This window comes from Dipodomys spectabilis, unplaced genomic scaffold (assembly GCF_019054845.1).
Source record: "Dipodomys spectabilis isolate Male_0828 unplaced genomic scaffold, ASM1905484v1 ptg000002l, whole genome shotgun sequence".
Classification (NCBI taxonomy): Eukaryota; Metazoa; Chordata; class Mammalia; order Rodentia; family Heteromyidae; genus Dipodomys; species Dipodomys spectabilis.
The window spans coordinates 29,650,719-29,670,364 of NW_024870679.1; the positions used below are offsets into that span (position 1 = coordinate 29,650,719).

Below are 19,646 nucleotides of genomic sequence, written 5' to 3' on the forward strand. Positions count from 1 at the left end.
ACTATCATTCCCTTCTAATAACTCATGCTTCATAATAAGTTTTCACTCCCTAGAGGTGAATATTTTGAATTACACTCATTAGGTGGAAAGATCAATGTTGAAATTTAACCATAACCTCTACATTCCAGAGCTGTTTAGGGCAAGTATGATGTGAACACTTTTATGGCAGCTACCTTCAGTCTTCTAAAAAGTGTATGGGACAGTATAGGAATGTTCGAGAGGCTTCTTGGCAAAAGAATAAATCTCCTAGAACAAAATTTGGGTTGACAGCACAGTTTTATGTTAGTCAACACCAACCATTAACTATCTCCTCTTTCTGTCTTCCAAAGAAGAGCCTTGCATCTATTAGAGTAAGAATTCATTTGGGAACTACAGGTGAGCCAGTGTGTACATAACTAGATTCACTAGATTTACTAGATTATAAGATCAGCTTTCTGGCCTATAACACCAACAGAGTAATGGTCTCTCCATCTCAGAAGACTGAAAAGATTAATTAGGACAGTGAAAATATGGGACATTCAGAACAGTGCCTAGAATACAGAAAATAATCTATATTTATTGGGTTATTGTCATTCTCCTCTTTGTCCTTAAGGAGTTTCCAGTAAATAGTTCAAGTCTGCTGTATTCTTCATCTGCCCTTTTTAAACTGCCTATGACTCTCACCTGGTTTTTTTCCTGGGCATGGGTAGGCAACAGACCAGTGGTGTGTGGGTCTCATGGAGGAAGTGTAAGAACTGCCATTCCCTAACCAGAAACTCCACAGCAAGCTTTATCAAGTCTTATTTTCATGTTCCCACTTGGAATTCAAACTAACTCAAGTTGTTTGCACTAGAGAGTCTAAGCTTGTTATTCAATCACTCTTTAATTGTCATAAGAAGGAAAGCCCAATAAAGTCTTCTATTGACTTTACTGCTTGTCCTGAGCAGCAGCAGAAATTGGAAGTTGGCTCTAGTGTAACTTTGACAATGGCAAGGGGAAAAAGATGGTCAATATATTCGCAAGTGCAGACAACACAATCAATTTCAGTTGCCCATTGACTCTCTAGGCATTGCTAACCCAGCAATTAATCATGTGGAAATTAAGCTTGGAGCTATTTATGGCAAGGAAATGTCCAATTAGGTTGAGAACTATAAGTAAATAAGACTGAATATGATTGACCTCTGCTACTATCTGAGACAATTGATTTTCTTACTTATCATGGGAAAACAGTCATTTCCTACTGACAGTAGCCTATTTAGTAGGACAAAAAAGAATGTGAATTTATCATAGTGAAAAGGAAAAAAAAGCCAGTCTATTTGTGAGCAGTTGTTCCATGCATATCCATGGAACAATTTTCATTGAGAAGAATAAGTTAAGAGGTATATAGGAAAGGCTCATAACTCCGTGATTAGTAAGTTTGAAAAAGGAATAATCCCAGATGCATGACACATATACATTAGACATATATACATATACATAAGAGGTTTATTATTGCTATAGAAAATAATAAAGTAGAGCCAATAAAATGGCATTGAGGATATAATATCGTATGAGGAGTAAAAACCAAACAAAATAAAAACAGCATTTTTCCCCCAGTCCCTGACACATGTTATATTATTGCGTGTAGCTCTGTCATTGACTCCTAGCTGTAGAGTATTTACTTTGAGAAGGGTTTTTTCCTAAGAAGAAATTTGTGGTGGCAATGGAATTAGCCAGTGGAGGTGAGAGAAAAATCCTAGACAGTTCAGCTAGAGCAATGGTCCTAAGTAAGAGTGAGTTGAAGAAATAGTGATGAGTGAATGGGTGTCCTGAGAAAAGGAAACAAGAAGAGATAAACATAGAACAAATGGAGGCAGGGCCTTACAGGTTATTATGAGGCTTTTTCTCTGAATGGAATGGAAAGGTATTGCAAGGCTTTGAATCAGAGATAGCTGTGGTGGGATGATTATTGTGGTTCCTAGGAAGAGAGTAGACTGTATTGTGGTGAGAGTAGAAGCAGGTGAAGGAGGTGTACCATGTGTCAAAAGAAGACCAGATGCAGGTGGTGGCAATGACAATAGGTCTACATGTTGTGAATATGAAAGCAATTGTATCCTAATGGGTTAAATGTAGCTGTGAGGGTGAGAGGAAGAAAGAAAATGATCCCACAAAAAAAGTAAGATGCATGACAGATAGTGAGTACAGAAAATGAGCAAAGCAAACTTTGCCCTCTATGAAGTAACAGTCTTGTTAAGTTAAAATGTACCTACTGGCTGGGCACCAATGGCTCACACCTTTAGTCCTTCTCAGAAAGCTGAGATCTGATTATCGCAGTTCCAACCCAGTCTAAGAAGGAAAGTCCATGTCATTCTTATCTCCAATTAACCACCAAAAAGAAGTAATAGAATGCTAGCTTGCATTAAAAAAAAAAAAAAAAACTTCAGGAACAACACTCAGGACCTGAGTTCAAGCCCCAGGACTGGACCAGTACACATACCCCCCCTCAAAAAAAGTACATAACTAAAATATCAAGCAATAACCAGAATGGAGTGATTCTTGAATTACCAGAGTTCTTTATTCTTCCTTGGTAAGATATTCAATTTAATATTTATTATTAAGCATGCAATAAAATTTCAAATATTATTATAAAAGTGGAGTAGTGGCTCCAAACTAGAAAAGGAAAATGGTACTAAGTAAACAGAAATAGATGCATTTTTAAAAGACAAGAATTGAAAAGAAAAAAAACTGGAAGAAAAATGTATAAACACAAAGTGGAATGGGAAAAGAAAAATAAGATTCATAATTAAATCAGTAAACTAAATAAAAATGAATTATACTCATCAAGTAAAACATAAGAAGTTGTCAGGCCAGATAACAATATATACATATAGATTGCAGCTTTATGTCAATTACAAGAGTTACAGAATGCATATAATATTTAAAAGTAAAATGGTTTAATTAAAAAGTTAGCGATGGGCTGGGAATGTGGCTCAGTGGTAGAGTGCTTGCCTTGCATGCATAAGGCCCTGGGTTCGATTCCTCAGCACCACATAAGCAAAAAGAAAAAAAGCCAGAAGTGGTGCTGTGGCTCAAGTGGTAGAGCGTTAGCCTTGAGCTAAAGAGCTGAGGGACAGCACCCAGGCCCAGAGTTCAGGCCCCATGACCGGACTCAAAAAAAAAAAAAAAAGCGATATTTGTTAAACAAAAGAGAGGCTGTAAAAACTGTATAATATCAGACAAAAGATATTTTAAAATAAAAATTATTATTAGGACTAGAAAGTTTTACATTTAGACTATCAGATCCAAATAAAATATTCATTGTGTAAGTATAAATCCTACTTTGCAGAAATGACTATACTGATTGGTTTCATGTAGACATGTGTGATAAATATATCAATTTTTTCTTTTCTTTTCAAGGAATATGGTACTGTTATCGTGAATACAACAAACTTGAGGACAATCCAAATTCTTCATTAAGTGTTTATGATATTGGGATTCAGACTAATATTAGCATGTACTTCCAATTGAAACAAACATGGTTCTCAATAAGTAAGTAGATTTTAAAGACTAATTTTAAAAATTTTAATAATGAGAAAGTGTCTTTTTATCTAAGATATATTTTAGTCTGTGCAACAAATGTATTGATAAGTGTTCTTATCAATAATGTAATTAGTCAAGTGTCTATAGACTATAGGAAATGAAAAAGTCATTGAGGAAAGTTTATTGTATATCCTGAGAAAATACTATTCTACAAGGTTTGCCAGCCATTTACCTTCAAATGGCTCAATTATGAATCTTTAGTAGAAACATTAACTTGATGCTAAGAAAATTTACAAAGAAACAAATGCTTGATTTTTCAAACTTGTTTCAAAAAGAAAATAAGAAATCAGAGGTTTTCTTCATAGCAAGACATTTAAACTATTTATTGTAGCAATTGTAAAAAAAAAAAACTAGAAATAAATTTACCTACTGAAGTCTTTGAGATGATATCAAAACAACTTTAATCTTATATATCTCCAGAATGGTTTTATTATAGTATTCCTCATATTTTCTAGTTTTGTGTTCTTTAATGTAATATAATTAATGTTCTTTAAAAAGTCATCTTTGGCTGGACATTAGTGGTTCATGTCTGTAATTCTAGGTACTTAGTAGGCTGAGATCTGAGGATTGCAGTTTGAAGACAGCCTGAGCAGGAAAGTCCATGAGATTCTTATCCTTAATTTTCCACATACTCAAAAAAAGAAGGTTAGAAGTTGGGTTGTGGCTCAAGTAATAGAGAAGTATCCTAGAGCACAAAAGCTCAGGGACAGTGCCTAGGCCCTGAGTTCAAGCCCTAGGATCTGCAGTAAAACAAAAGAGAAGGAAGGTAGGAAGGAAGGAAGGAAGCAAGCAAGCAACAGGGAGAGAGAAAGGAAAGGAAGGAAAGAAGGAACAAATGAAGAAATGAAGGAAGAAATGAAGGCAGAAAGAGAAAGATTAAATGTTGTTTAATAATGCAATTTCAGGATACCTGTAGTGATTCTGATTTATTTCATTTTCTTAAGTTTATTCAAAGATAGCAATCCTAGCATATTAAACTTCATAACTTTGGATTTGAGTTAGTTTTCAGAAAATAAATAACAAATACACAGTTTAAAAGATCTAAATATATGATGATGCCTTATTAAGTTTCCCCACATCTCTGTGTTAACTGAGTTCTACTTATCTGGTGACAGTACCTGATCCATGACTAGTACCAGATGTCAATGGTATGCCAATAGGATGAAATCATCAACATTATAGTTGTTTAGACACAAGCAGAATAAATATTTAGCAAAGGAGAATGTAAGAGGCACTCCTCCATGTGGGAGGCTTTTTCTATCAAGTATCTACTTTTATGTTCAGCGGCTTTTATTTGTAGCATCATATTTTCTTGACTTTTTTAAGATCCTGACCTTTCCATTTCTTAATATTTCTTACATCAGACTGCATCTTTAAAATTAAAAAATAGATATTTAGTAAAAGGTTTATTTACTTTCCATAAAAAGTTTTTACTAAACAAAGATGTTTGTTAGAGTCAATGAAATGTAATTATTGAGACTATGTGTTTTGAAAGTAAAAAAAATTCAACTATAGGATGGAAAAATCAAAACAATTTGAGGATAGAGAAGGGGGTGTATTACAAGAATATAGATATGGCTCATAAAACTCAAAAGACCAGAACAACAGTCAGACTTCCACTGATTTCTAGAAAAGCCAAAAGAACACACAAGATTTCCCCTTTGTTTCTTATTAAACATACTTAATTCCTCCTTTCAAGATTTACTTTCCTTACATAAAGTTGGTTTAGACACAGTTTTTTTTAAGTTCATATAACTTCCAGTTTAAAAATAAATCAGATTTTCTTAGTTTTGATTCTGTCTGTATTAAGGATTTTATTGGCCAAATTGGGTTGGTTTATAATTCATTTCCATCAAAAGTGGCTATGTTTGGATGGAGTACCAAAGTTAAAATATAGCAGTTAACACCGTCCTTTCGGTCAGCAGGGATGACTAAAAGGCGTGGTGAGTAATGTGAACAGCTTTAAAGGTTCCTTCTGAATGTGCTTCTTACTTTACTTATGTAACTGTAACCTTTCTGTCCATCACCTTTATATTAAAATTTAAATTACAAACGTAACAAGTAGAGCTGCCTGAAGCAGACCTTCCTTCCTTTCTCCCAAGACTGAAATGTTACATTATTACAAACCTAAGTACCATCCAGATGAGCTGTTCAAGTTCTACCTGAAGGGTTTAGGCTGGATTTCTTAGCATTTCGTGGAGGTCCTGAAACTAAATTTCTAAGATTAACCTTGTGGAGTGCTGGCATTGCTTGGATTATGCAATGTCAGCCTTGAGAGATCCTTGACAGAAAAAAAAAATCATGAAGCTCAGTGCTTTTGAAACTTTGTTGCTGTGATATCGATTTGTATTACAGACTGATATTTTTTTCCTATTCAAAGTGATAATACTCAGCATCCTTGAAGGGACCATCATCCTGCTGCTGATCTTCTTCAGGAAACGAATCCATGTTGCCATTATCCTACTGAAGGAAGGGAGCAAGTAAGACCCTTACTGAAGAAACCCAATATATATAAATCAATTAAATAAGATGGCCTGTACTACTTTCCCTTTAAGAAGACCTGTTAGGGATAGAGCACAGGATTATCGGCCTATAATCCTAGCTATACCCGAAACAGAGGTAGGAAGAAGAGCAGGCCAGCCCAGGCAAAACAGTTAGCAAAATTCTATCTCAACAAATAACTTTGATGTGGTGATTCATAAATCCAAAGTAAGAGGATGACATCTGAAGCTGGCCTTGGGGAAAACATAAGACCTTATTGAAAAATTAAATTAAAGAAAAGGGCTGGAGTATGAATGCAATAAGATGCCTGCCTATCAAGAGAATTCAAACCCAGTACCGAATAATAGGTTTTTGCTTATTTTTTTGTTTGTTGGTCGTGGGACCTGAACTCTGGGCTTGGGCGCTGTCCCTCAGCTCTTCAGCTCAAGACTAATGTTCTACCACTTGAGCCATGGCACCATTTCTGGCCTTTTCTGCTTATGTGGTGCTAAGGTATTGAACCCAAGGCCTCGTGCATGCAAGGCAAGCACTCTACCACTGAGCGACCTTCCCAGTCCCTGAAAAAATTTTTTTTTAATTTTTAAAAAAAATATTTGTTAGCCGGGCGCTGGTGGCTCACACCTATAACTGTAGCTACTCAGGAGGCTGAGATCTGAGGATAATGGTTCAAAGCCATTCTGGGTAGGAAAGTCCACAAGACTTATATCGAATTAACCACCAAAAAAGCCAGAAGTGGAGCTATGGCTCAAGTGGTAGAGTGCTAGCCTTGAGCAAAAATAGGTCAGGGACAGAACATAAGTTCAGAGTTCAAGTTCCAGGACTGGCGCACATGCAAACACACACACACACACACACACACACACACTTAAAACTATTTTCTATTCAGGAAGGCTTATTGAAGTTCAGATGTTGCCACGTATTAGAAAGACAAAGCTCAATAAACCTTTAGAATTCCCAAATCTCAGTTGTGAATAGCATAAAACAGGATAGACTCTGTCTGGTTTCTGCATTAGCACTGTTGAACTGTAAGAATATATTAGAACAATACCACACATAAAATAAGTTAACAACATTCTATATAAAACTTAGCTCTATTCTAGATTATAGTGTTCCCATACTGGGCTATATGTTAATATTAATAATTAAGATAATATGTAGTACTCCAAATCACCATTCTGTTACAGAATCAGTTCTGTGCAATTACCTTTTCTGTATGAGTGGCAAATTTTTCTAACAGAACCATTGATTATAGCAGCACTAGAGTATACATTTTTGTGTATAAAGTTCATAATTCTGGGATGGCAATATCAGAACAATTTTGATTTTTAGCTCTTCATAAACTTCACGCTGGGAGACAATAGTACCTATGACTTCTAAGCTATTCTAAAAGGTCACTTGAGGATAACCCAAACTTTTAAATAATGCTTGAAAGGAACCAGGGGAATATTTCTATTAAAACAACAGACTATACTCTTTACTTTGAATGATGGAAACTAAGCTGTTAAGGTCCAAGAACCAAATTATTTTTAATTGTCTTTCAGGGGCACTTGCACAAAACGGCCATGTTATTATCATAGTGGTGCCACCTGAAGCCAGTGGTTTAAACACTTAACAAGCTGTTTGTTAAACTCTCTCTTTTCCCTCACAACAACTGAAGCCTTATCATTATCCACTGAAAACTACATATTTTCTAGCTTTATTTCTTAAATAATATGTTATTGTACAGTTGACTGTAAGTTGCCCCACTTGATATGACCTTGTGTGTATGTATGTGTGTGTGTGTGTGTGTGTGTGTGTGTGTGTGTGTGTGTGTGTGCGTGTGTATAGGGCCAGTACATCTATGCCAGGTTGATAGTTTGCTCAGGTAAAATTAGAACTGGAAAGATAACTATAAGAATACAAAGTATACTTAAGGATTCTTAGTAGTTCATTTACACTTAGTATGTAGAGATAGAAGAAAATAGCATAGCTGAAATAATAAGATGAAGATGACAAATGCAGGAGATATCAGCTCATGTCAATACCTTTGCAGTGGTTAGATCTCCATGGTATCAAAGAATATTGGGTTTGATCCAACATTATATATGAAACAATCATTTAAAAGAAGAAGTTAAAAACAGCACAACTAGGCTGATTGTACAAACAATGTCCTATGAGGAAACAGCAAAGAAATGTTCATCCTGGAGAAGATTAAAAGGATAGAGACTCACTTGAGTGAATAAACTAGTTGAGGTATTATAAAGAGTAGGCAGATAAGAACTTGCCAATATTTTGTTAGGAAAATGGAATTAGTTGTGTTATGTAAAATTAACTTCCCATCAGTCAGTATCTTCACAAAGTTTACTCAATTGGATAGGGGGTATGTTTGAATCATGAATGAGTTTCTACAGTGTAACAAATAATACTTGGAATATTTAATTTTAAAAGTCCCAGAATCTGGGCTGGGAAGGTGGCTCAGTGATAGAGTGCTTGCCTTGCATGCACAAAGCCCTGGGTTTGATTCGTAAGCACCACATAAGCAGAAAAAGCTGGAAGTAGCACTGTGGCTAAAGTGGTAGAGTGCTAGCCTTGAGCTGAAGAGCTGAGGGTCAGTGCCCAGGCCCAGAGTTCAGGCCCCACGACTGACAAAAAAAAAAAAATTCCCAGAATCTAAACAAAGGAAGAAATCTCTTGATTATAATGTATCAAAAATTTGGGCTGGGAAGGTGGCTCAGTGGTAGAGCCTTGCATGCCTGAGGCCTTGGGTTCGATTCCTCAGCACCACATAAGCTAAAAGAAAAAAAAAAGCCAGAAGTGGCTCTGTGGCTCAAGTGGTAGGGTGCTAACCTTGAGTTGAAGAGCTGAGGGACGTAGCCCAGGCCTAGAGTTCAGGCCCCACGACTGGACCCCTCAAAAAAATTGTGGAGAGAAATTATCAAAGAAAAGAGAATTAGGGGGCACTTTGGATAGGAACATTGGCAGACTACTCCAACTTACTTAAAAAAAATCGAAACTGACAAATTTCTCAACTTAAAGAAACAAATAAAAATTGAAACCATTAAAATTTGTTAATCAGTGAAAAGAATAAGTAATTATCATCATTGTGATGATGATGATGATGATCAGAATTATTTCTAAGACTTCTATTTCTCATAGACAAATATTTAACAGAATGAACACTCTGAGTCTACCTTCATTTTGAACTTAAACTATTTGTTTTATTTCAGAGCCATTGGATATATTCCTACTACATTAATATATCCAATTGTAACTTTCATTTTGCTTGCAATCTGCATTTCCTACTGGGCTGTGACAGCAATGTATCCTTTGATAATTGACTCTTGATGTTTCTACTCTTTATCATTACTCAGGAGCTATGAGTTTTGTTCAGTGTTTTCTATCATTAGGGAATGAGAAACATCTGAAAAAAAACTGGCTTATTTTTTCAAGCCTTAAAATATCTCAGTCAATGATGTCATTTTCCGTGAAATAGATCATGTGGTCTACTTGTTATATTTTGTCTTTACATATAATACTTTGCAACAATCTAAGAAAACTCTGTTATATTTAATTGATTTTTAGGGGCCACTCAATGGGACTGACCCATATGACACTAGGTATGATAGGTAGATGAATTATTAAAATATTAGAAGAATTTTGAAATTAATCTTTCTATGGATTTCAGAATTATCTACATTTTTTTCCTTGTCTACTATTTGCAAGTTACCAGTGAATTGTTTATCCTTAATAGAATTCTCCCAGTTTCTTGGCAACTTCAGGTGTTCCTGTGTACAAAGTTGTAGTCCCAGAGGGGAAATGCGTACATGAAAATGAAACATGTGACCCAGAGGTAAGTAAGAGAAACTCTCCTTGATCTACTTTGATTTTTTTTTTACTACATTTTACTACATTTCATTTCGTGGTTGTGACTGTCATTTGGAAATAAATGCTATATACTGAAGTGGGGATAATGTGTGGGTTAGCAATGAGCATTAAAAACAGGAAACAGAATGGAAAGAGAGCACAAAGATTTTTTAAACCATCATGTACCCAAGAAGTTTGTATGATTAACAAATGTGAAATTTATTAGTGAGTGAGTAATGAGCATATATTTTAAAATGAGGTTCTTTCCAGAGCTCATTAAATAAATATATATATGTATATATAATCAATAAAATAGCAAATAAAAGAGTAACCAAAAAAGCTAATGGAGAAAATAAGACATACAGAAATATAGTTGAGTACTACCAAAGAGACAAAGGAATGACATTTAGTATATTCTCTGTGTTTTTCTTTCTCTGAGTGTAGATATTCAACACAACTGAAGTTATCAAAAGTTGCCCTGGGGCTCTGTGTAACTTTGCTTTCTACGGCGGAATGAGTCTGTACCATAAGTACATTCCTACCTTCCATATATACAATCTGTTTCTCTTTCTCTGGCTTATAAACTTCGTCATTTCATTGGGTCAATGTGCCCTTGCTGGTGCCTTTGCTACTTATTACTGGGCCATGAGAAAGCCTGATGACATCCCACCACATCCACTTTTTACTGCATTTGGTCGAGCCATACGGTAAGCCCTATGTTGAACACTACAACCTTTTCTTCAGTTACATACAATTTATTATACATTATATATATATATATATATAAAACAGTATATATATAACTGTTATATAATATATATGTATATACACAGTGTACTTTTTCCATCTTGGCTAATTAATTCAAGTGACAAGATGCAAATAAGCTGAAAGCATGATTCAAGATTTATGGATGTTCATTGGCTTGTTTGATTTCATAGATATTTCTCTCTCTCTCTCTCTCTCTCTCTCTTTCTCTCTCTCTCTCTCTCTCTCTCTCTCTCTCTCTCTCTCTCTCTCTCTCTCTCTCTCTCTCTCTCTGTCTGTCTCTCTGTCTCTCTCTCCCTCTCTCTGTCAGTTGTGGGGCTTGAACTCAAGGCCTGGGCACTGTCCCTGAGCTTCATTGTGCTCAAGGCTAGCACTCTTCCTCTTGAGCCACAGCACCACTTCTGATTTTTGAGAGGTTCATTGGAGATAAGAGTCTCATGGGGACTTTCTGCCTGTACTGTGATGCTCAGATCTCATTCTCTCGAGTAGCTAGGATTACAGGGTGAGCCACTGATACCTGGATACTGTCTCTTACCTTGGCCAATATCCTTCTAAATTCCATAGGTGATTAGAGATGAGAAGGGGTGGAGGAAGGGGCACTAAAGGAAAGATTAAGAAATAACCTGGCTCTGTAGCTCTATTGCTCAGATTAAACATCCTATTTTATGAGAATACACTATTCATTGACAAAAGACATAACAGATGTCAATACAGACCTTTGAATGAGAGCGTGAAAGGCTCTTTTTCCAGCAGATCTCTTTTACATCTGAAAATTGTTCAAGTTGAAACCTGTTACTTAGCAATCAAATTATTTTACCTTTTATTCTCATTTTATCTTTGCCCAGGTATCATACAGGATCTCTAGCATATGGATCATTAATCCTTGCAGTAATTCAAACATTTAAAGCAACCCTAGAATACTTGGACCGTCGTATTAAAGGTAGAGTTCTACAACTGATGTGAGGCACTCTGATTTCCCCAAGGAGAATAGAATATGGCTGAAGTGTGGAGAGGCCTGGTAGCTGTAACTTGGCCTAGTAAAGATGGAAATAATCAAGTTTGAATATGTTTTTAAGGACAACCCTAGAGGACTTGCTGAAGATTTTGGATATCAGGAGAAGGGAGCAACAGTTGTGAAGAGAAAAAAAAAATCTGGAGATAGCTGAAGCAAATTTTAAAAAGACTAATGATTCTACTCAGAGTGTTACAGCTGAGAAGCATGGCAATGTCAGATAAGCGGAAATAAGTCTAGTGTTCAGGTCAGGCTAGGCTTACACTTTAACTCCAAGTGTCATTGGCCTAAGTCTTCGCATAGGACACATACACTATATAAACAAACTAGCTCTGTTTATAGTGTACCTAAAATAGTCAAAACAATCTCGAGAAAGAAAAGGCAGAGTTTGGGTACTTATTTTAAAACTTAATGCCAAAGGCAGGTTCCAGTGGCTCATGGCCATAATCCCAGCTATTCAAAAGGCTGAGTTCTGAGGATTGTAGTTCAAAGCCAGTCTAGGGAGAGAAGTTTCATGAGACTCTCATCTCCAATTAACCACCATAAAACTGTGGCTCAAGTGGTAGAGGACTAGCTTTGAGTGAAAATGTTCAGGGACAGAGTCCAGGCCCTGAGTTCAAGCTCCAGAACAGCACCAAAACAAAACAAAACCATCCTCTCCCCACAAAACACCAAACTAAACCAAAAACAAAAACCTCAATGCAAAGCTACAGCAAGAGGGTGGCATTGACAGCAGGACAGATATATAGACCTGGAGTAAGCCTGATGCAGAAAGGCAAGTCTTTTCGGTTAATAGTGAGGGAAAATTGTAATATCCATATATAAAAGCATGAAGTTGGGCCTGAACCTTATATCCAAAGAAATTAACTCGGAAAGCACCAGACCTAAACAGAAGGGCTAATATACTATAAAACTTTTAGAACGGGGGCTGGGAAGGTGGCTCAGTGGTAGAGCGCTTGTCTTGCATGCATGAGGCCCTGGGGCTCGATTCCTCAGCTCCACATAAGCAAACAGAAAAGCCGGAAGTGGTGCTGTAGCTCAAGTGGTAGAGCACTAGCCTTGAGCTGAAGAGCTGAGGGACAGCGCCCAGGCCCAGAGTTCAGGTCCCACGACCGGACCAAAAAAAAAAAAAAAAAAACTTTTAGAAGAAAACATAGGAAGAGGTCTTCATGATAGCAGATTTGATGGTAATTTCTTGGCTATCAAACCACAACATAAGAAAAAAAATCAATGCTTGATACTGATGGTTCAAACCTATAACCCTAGAAACTCAGGAGGCTGACATTTGAGGATTGCAGTTTGAAGCCAGCACAGACAGGAAAGTCCATGAGACTCTTATTTCCAATAAATTACCAAAATAGTCGAAGTGGAACTGTGGCTCCACTAACCTTGAGCTAGAAGCTTAGGGACAGCCCAGGGCCTGAGCTCAAGCCCCACAACTGGCACAAAAAATGTGGAAAAAAATGAATGAAAAATGAGAATGAAGACTCATGCAATGGAAAAGAATATTCTGCAAAAAGCATGCCAAATGCCCTTATCAGAATAAATTTTGAAAACTTCTATAACTCAATAGCAAAAAAGTAGAACTAATCAAAAATAGGCAAATTTCAGTGGAAATCTGAGAGGTGATACAAGTAGACGCAAAAAAAAGGTGAAAAATATTACTAGTCATTAGAAAAAATAAAATTAAAACCATAATGAGATACCACTTGACACCCATTAAAGTGGCTATGAAGAGAACAAACAAAGTTGTAAGTGTTGTCAAGGATATAAAGAAATTAGATCCTTTGAGTGTTGCTGGTAAGAATGTAAAATGGTCTAATCACTGTGGAAAACAGTATGGAAGTTCTTCAAAAGAGTAAAAAATTAGAATTTCAACTGACCCTGAAATTCCACTTCTAGATTTGTATTCAAATGAGTTGGGAACAGGATTCAAACAGATATTCATGGCAGCATTATTTTAAAATATATGTTACTGAAGTAGTTGTACAAAGAGTTGAATGAAGCAGTTCAATGAAGCAGTTTATAAATACAATGCATCTTTATCTTTATCTTTATTCTTAATATCCAAAAAGTGAAAACAACTCAAATCTACTAACTGGTGAATGGAAAAACATATTATATACATACTATAAAATATTAATCTTTAAGAAGCACAAAATGATAAGCCTTTAAAACATTATGTCAAGCAAAATAAGCAGATGTAAGAGCACATTTTGTCTGGCTGGAAAAGGCAAATTCATATAGACAAAGAATAATAGAGATTACAGAGGTTATTAGGAAGGGACAGCTACTGAACAAATATAGAATTTCTATTTTGAGATGATAATAAAGTTCTGAAAATGGACAGTGATGAGTGCATGGCACTGCTGAATACTTAAAATGGAAAAATTTTATACTGTGCATATTTTACCACATTAAAATTTTAAAGCTAACTTAGAATACTTTATTATTATTTATTTTTAATCACAGAGCTCAGTTGCAAATCATTAATTTAATGTTTTTTTTTTAGATGCCCAAAACATCTTTGCTAAATTCTTACAATGCTGTCTGAAGTGCTGTTTCTGGTGTTTAGAAAACATGGTGAAGTTTTTAAACAGGAATGCCTACATTATGGTAAGCAGATTTTTTAAAAAATCATGTCTACCTTGCTCTTTCTAAAGTGCTTTTATACCCTATAATTGAACTTATCATGTTCATTTGAGGATCTGTGAAGCCATCACATGACAAGAGTGTGCTTTCCTATTTGAGATATTATGCCTTTTCTGAGGATAAAAATATAATTTGTACTGGGTGCCGGTGGCTCACATCTGTAATCCTAGCTACTCAGGAGACTCAGATCTGAAGATCGCAGTTCAAAGCCAGCCCAGGCAGGAAAGTCTGTGAGCCTCTTATCTCCAATTAACCACTAGAAAACTGAAAGTGGTGCCATGACTCAAGTGGTAGAGTGCTTGCCTTGAACTGAAGAGCCCAGGCCCAGAGTTCAAGCCCCATGACCAACAATAATAATAATAATAATTTGCATTGACAATTTAAAAATGTGCTGGATGGAAGATGGTTATGTATGTCTTCGACAGTTTAGTAAAGATGAAAGCTCACTTAATCCATATTTTACTTAGCAGAAATTATCTTCCTAACTCAGGGATTTACATAATTTCAAGGGAAGATATTTGATCCTTTCTATGAATCTTGTATTAAAATATGTTGGCATTGGAAATGTTTGGTTAAACTTATTCACATTTCCCTTGGGAATCTGGAGACTTCTAAAGAGGTTTTTTTTAAAAAAATAGGGGATCCAGAAATATAATTCTTTTAACATTTAGAAGCTATATCACTTTCTTTACATCATAATGAGATACAGTGATTCAAATATTAAAATATCACAGAGATTCAAATATTCCTTAATTTATCTACAGTGATAGTATTGCTTTCTGAGCCTTTTAATCAGTAAACCAAGAATAGTAAAGGTCTTGAATTTCTTTAAGAATAAGTTTTGATGGGGGAAGAAAACAATATTTTTTATTTTTTGTCAGTCGTGGGGCCTGAACTCTGGGCCTGGGCGCTGTCCCTCAGCTCTTCAGCTCAAGGCTAGCACTCTACCACTTGAGCCACAGCGTCACTTCCAGCTTTTTCTGCTTATGTTGTGCTGAGGAATCGAACCCAGGGCCTCAGGCATGCTAGGCAAGCACTCTACCACTAAGCCAACTTCTCAGACCCAAGAAAACAATATTTAACTCATTCAGCAACATTCGCTAGCCAAAGCATTTCAAAGACAAAAGCTCTACCTAAACCTGGAGAAGAAGCCCTACTTCTCTTTGAGGCTGCTGATCCACTGGAGTTCAGGGACATACCACAGGTGAAAAGCACTTTAGTGTTAGTGATTCTTGAAGTTGAGAAGAGATGAGGACACATAGCTTACAGGCCTTCTTGTCAATGTTGGAAAGAGGATGGGATATTAGTATGAATTGCAAGAATAATTTTTTTGTTTTTGCTGAATTGCCCTTTGATCTTGTCATCGTATATTACTGACACAAGATTACCAATTGTCTGCCTCAGATTGCACTGTATGGCAAAAACTTCTGCAGGTCAGCAAGAGATGCTTTCAATCTGCTGATGAGAAACATTTTAAAGTAAGTAATGAGGGTGAAGACTGAAATAGACAATTTGGTGAACCTCAAACATGACATATTTTACATATTGCCATTAATAATATTATATTTTTAACTTGATCTGTTTAAACATTCTCTCACATCATTCTTTTTCATATTTTAGAATTGCTCCTATCAGCTGCCTAGATTTTTACACCTATTGGCATTTATTCACTTGCATTATCCTGTCTGTTTAAACATTTCCTAGATAAATCACATTTATCCTCTTTGGAGGATATTCGCCACTCCCCTTCCCAAACTTGGTGGAAACTGAGTCGATAAAATCAAAGAGAGCATCCTCAGGATGTAGCATGTCTGCTAGCCTTGAAGCAGAAGATAGAGGCCAATACTTCCATGTGTGAAACCTAGCAGCCTTATGATGCCATCTTCTGTCTACTTCATTCAAAATGTCAGAACTTCATACCTGGATTTGACTTACATTTTTCTCACTTACCAACTGCCAAATAAAATGCCAGCTAAAACACATCAAAATGAATTCATGAGGTGTTTAATACATTTCAAGCAGCAACTGTATTTTAAACACAAAATTACACTTTCCTTTTTTTCTCTAATACTCAGAGTTGCAGTTACAGATGAAGTTACACACTTTGTATTACTCCTGGGGAAAGTTCTAGTTTCTGGCTTTATAGGTAAGTAGATATTCAAAGTAAGATTAATAAAAAGATGAAACTATACTTGGAAAATTTACTACAGAAAGCTATGTGTCTCTGCAAATACATAATGGACATGCTCTGCCTTTCCCATTTAGGACTTTTGGCCTTCTTGCTCTTCACAGAAAGGTTGCCAATGGTCGATTATGAACCAACATCATTAAATTACTACTGGATCCCTTTGCTGGTAAGAGCTGACGTCTTAGTCCGTTGGGAGTGCTGTAACAAAAATGTCATAGAGTGGGCAGCTTGAATAATAGGAATTTATTCCTCTTGGTCTTCAAAGCTGGGAATTTCAAGCTAAAAGTCCTGATTGTTCAGTTCTGGGTGAGGGTCTCTTCCTGCTTCACAGAGGGTTCCCTGGCTATTTCTTCTAGTGGAGAGAAGAATCATCTTCTTACAAGGAGAATGCTTCTCCTTGTAAGGGCACTATTCCCTCCATTAAGACATAACCCTGGTGACATTCAAATTCAATCACTTTGGGGATTAAGATTTCAGTGTAAGATTTTAGGGTGATACAATTCATTCCATAGAAGTTGGGTATTGATTCTGATTCATCAGAGAGGAAACTCTTTTTTTTAAAAAGGCAAACAGAAAATAGGAAAAATAATCATGACAGCTAATGTCATTGATCTTACTTTGTGCCAACCCTCATCCTCCTGCTTTAGGGGCTAGGTTGCTTGGAAAACTGCTCATCAGATAGAGGATTGCATGCAGGTTTATTAGCAATCCTTCTCTGAATTATATCTATAAGGAAGTGAGGAGTGCAGCAGGAAAAACTGATCCATACTATAGTTAGAGCTGAGGCTTCAGACATAATTATAGGAAGTTCTGGTAAAGGAATGGGCCTTTGTAAATCGTACTATGCAGCTGTTAACCATGATCTGACCTCCAGATGGTGACTTAACCTTCAGTGACACTGTTCCTTGCAGGGAGGGCATTTCCTAATCAGGGAAGCAGCTGAATCATCAGCAGCCCACATTCTCTACCACTGTGGATGGAGTGGACCAGGCAGCTGGAGGAGCCTTGCAGTATCTATTACAATATATTAGCTCTCTTAATCTATAAAACAAATGCTGCTATCACTCTTCTGTTCTCCATTGCCAATTTAAAAAAGCAAACACAGGGAAACTTAAGTCACTGTTGAATGCCTGAGCGATAATGCAAACCCAGGCACTATGTGTTCTTAACCCCTTCCGCTTCACCACCTTGCTATGGATAGAATTAAGGGGAGATGCGTTTTGTATGCATTGAGAAACATCAGTAAGAAATGGGTATGTAATTTAGAATATTTTCTAAATGTTCTAATCTCAGGTCAAAGCTCACAAAAGCCTGATCATTCAGTATTTTGATCTGTATATTGAAATCTTTCCCCAACAGAGTCTTTCGAAGCTTTCTGATTATGGCTTTTGTTTATAGATTGTGGACAGTCAATGATGTGTTGATTCTCTTTATCTATTTGCAGACTGTCATTGTTGGATCATATCTAATTGCTCATGGGTTCTTCAGTGTCTATGCAATGTGTGTTGAAACAATTTTTATCTGCTTCTGTAAGTATTCAGTATGCACATTTCCCCCTTCCTGTGGATAATTGAAAGATGAGAAAGATGAGTCCCATGTGCTTAACTAGCTTGTGGATATTCTATCACCTGGCTGCAATCACAACTAAGAGGAAACATTACTTAGTTGGCATACTTTAATCTTTAACTGCTAACAAATGAGCCAGAGGGAAGGAGACAAATAATTCATGATCTCTCTTATAGGTGACAGCTAAAGACTCAAACTCAGACAGTGAAGCAGAGCAGACAAACAGTAGCCAGGATCAGAGGGGTAACTAAAATGAGGAGATGTTTGTCAAATGGCACAAACTCCAATTACAAGAACGAGTCTTGACAGCTAATGCAGAGAATGGTGTAGACAATAGCACTTTAAAATTTGATGTGAAAGACCTTGAGTGTTTGTACCACACACACAACAAATATCAACTATGGAAGGGGATTATATGCTAATTAACTGATTAGTAATCATCCCACAATTAAATGCATATTAAAATTTTATATAGCTTAAGTACAATTTTGTCAATTTTACTTCAATAAATCTCGGGAAAATTGATATTTCTATAAAGCTGTAAGTAAAACAGAAAATCACATACATACACAAACACACACACACACACACACACACACACACACACACACACACACACACACACACACACACACACACAAAACCAAAAAATGTAACAGCTGAAAGAATAGAGTTTGCCAAGTACAAAGGAGTCACCTACTGCAGTAAACCTCAGGCGATATTGCATAGTGCTAGCTAGAAATTATGCTTTTTCCTTTCTTTTCATTTATTTTTCATTATGAAGGTTTGAATCCTGGGCCTTTTGCTTTCTCTTGGCTTTTTCCCTCAAGGCTGGTGCTCTCACTTGGGCCACACTTCTAGTTCTGACTTTTTACTGGTTCATGGGAGGTAAAGAGTCTAGTGGTTTGTCTGCCAGAGTGGGCTGTGAACCATGAGTCTCAAATCTCAGTCTCTTGAGTAGCTAAGATTACAAATGTGAGCTACAAGCTTGGCTTTTTTTTTGAGTTCTTAATGTTTTTAGATGCATAAGGATGGTTGACTTCTATAGTGCTATGTGAACATAACTGAGGATGTAACTGGAATTCTTTAGCTAGGTTTTGGAAATTCTTTGAAGAAATCCCTGACAGATTCTGATAAAGCCAAGCTGACAATAGTTTCAAAGCCACATAGGGCTAGTTGATGCTACATAACATGAAGACAGATGGGTAAGATTCAGAGAGGAATCTGCCTAGGAAGTAGCTGGATCAATTTAGACACTTAAGAGTTCAAACTCTTCTTTAGAAAAGCTTTCATCATGACCTAGATGCTGCTGCTATGGGGCATTCCCAGACAGATGTTTTAGCACCTCATCTAAAATACTCTGTAGTATCTGTTAGGACTTTAATCTGACCTTTTCCTTCAGTGACATCTCTTCAGCAGGTAAAAAAAACCCAGCCTATTATACTGCTCTGCACCCTGAGAGTTTATTTTTTTGGTACCTAGTTTTTCAGAGAAGCAAGAAAAAAAATCTTATTTTCTGGGCTGTGAGTGTGGCTCAAGTAGCAGTATACCTGCCTAGCA

At 36.5% G+C, this 19,646-nt stretch overlaps 1 protein-coding gene across 1 annotated transcript in view; it reads left to right on the top strand.

Moving 5' to 3' along the window:
• The window catches only part of Slc44a5 (solute carrier family 44 member 5), a 282,321-nt gene that overhangs the window by 259,776 nt on the left and 2,899 nt on the right, over positions 1-19,646 (top strand). The window contains exons 12-22 of the mRNA XM_042685519.1: positions 3,376-3,507; positions 5,939-6,038; positions 9,267-9,359; positions 9,802-9,889; positions 10,348-10,610; positions 11,514-11,608; positions 14,193-14,296; positions 15,737-15,810; positions 16,408-16,478; positions 16,598-16,686; positions 17,965-18,049. Coding sequence (XP_042541453.1) covers positions 3,376-3,507; positions 5,939-6,038; positions 9,267-9,359; positions 9,802-9,889; positions 10,348-10,610; positions 11,514-11,608; positions 14,193-14,296; positions 15,737-15,810; positions 16,408-16,478; positions 16,598-16,686; positions 17,965-18,049 — 1,194 coding nt within the window. The remainder of the gene's footprint in view (positions 1-3,375; positions 3,508-5,938; positions 6,039-9,266; positions 9,360-9,801; positions 9,890-10,347; positions 10,611-11,513; positions 11,609-14,192; positions 14,297-15,736; positions 15,811-16,407; positions 16,479-16,597; positions 16,687-17,964; positions 18,050-19,646) is intronic.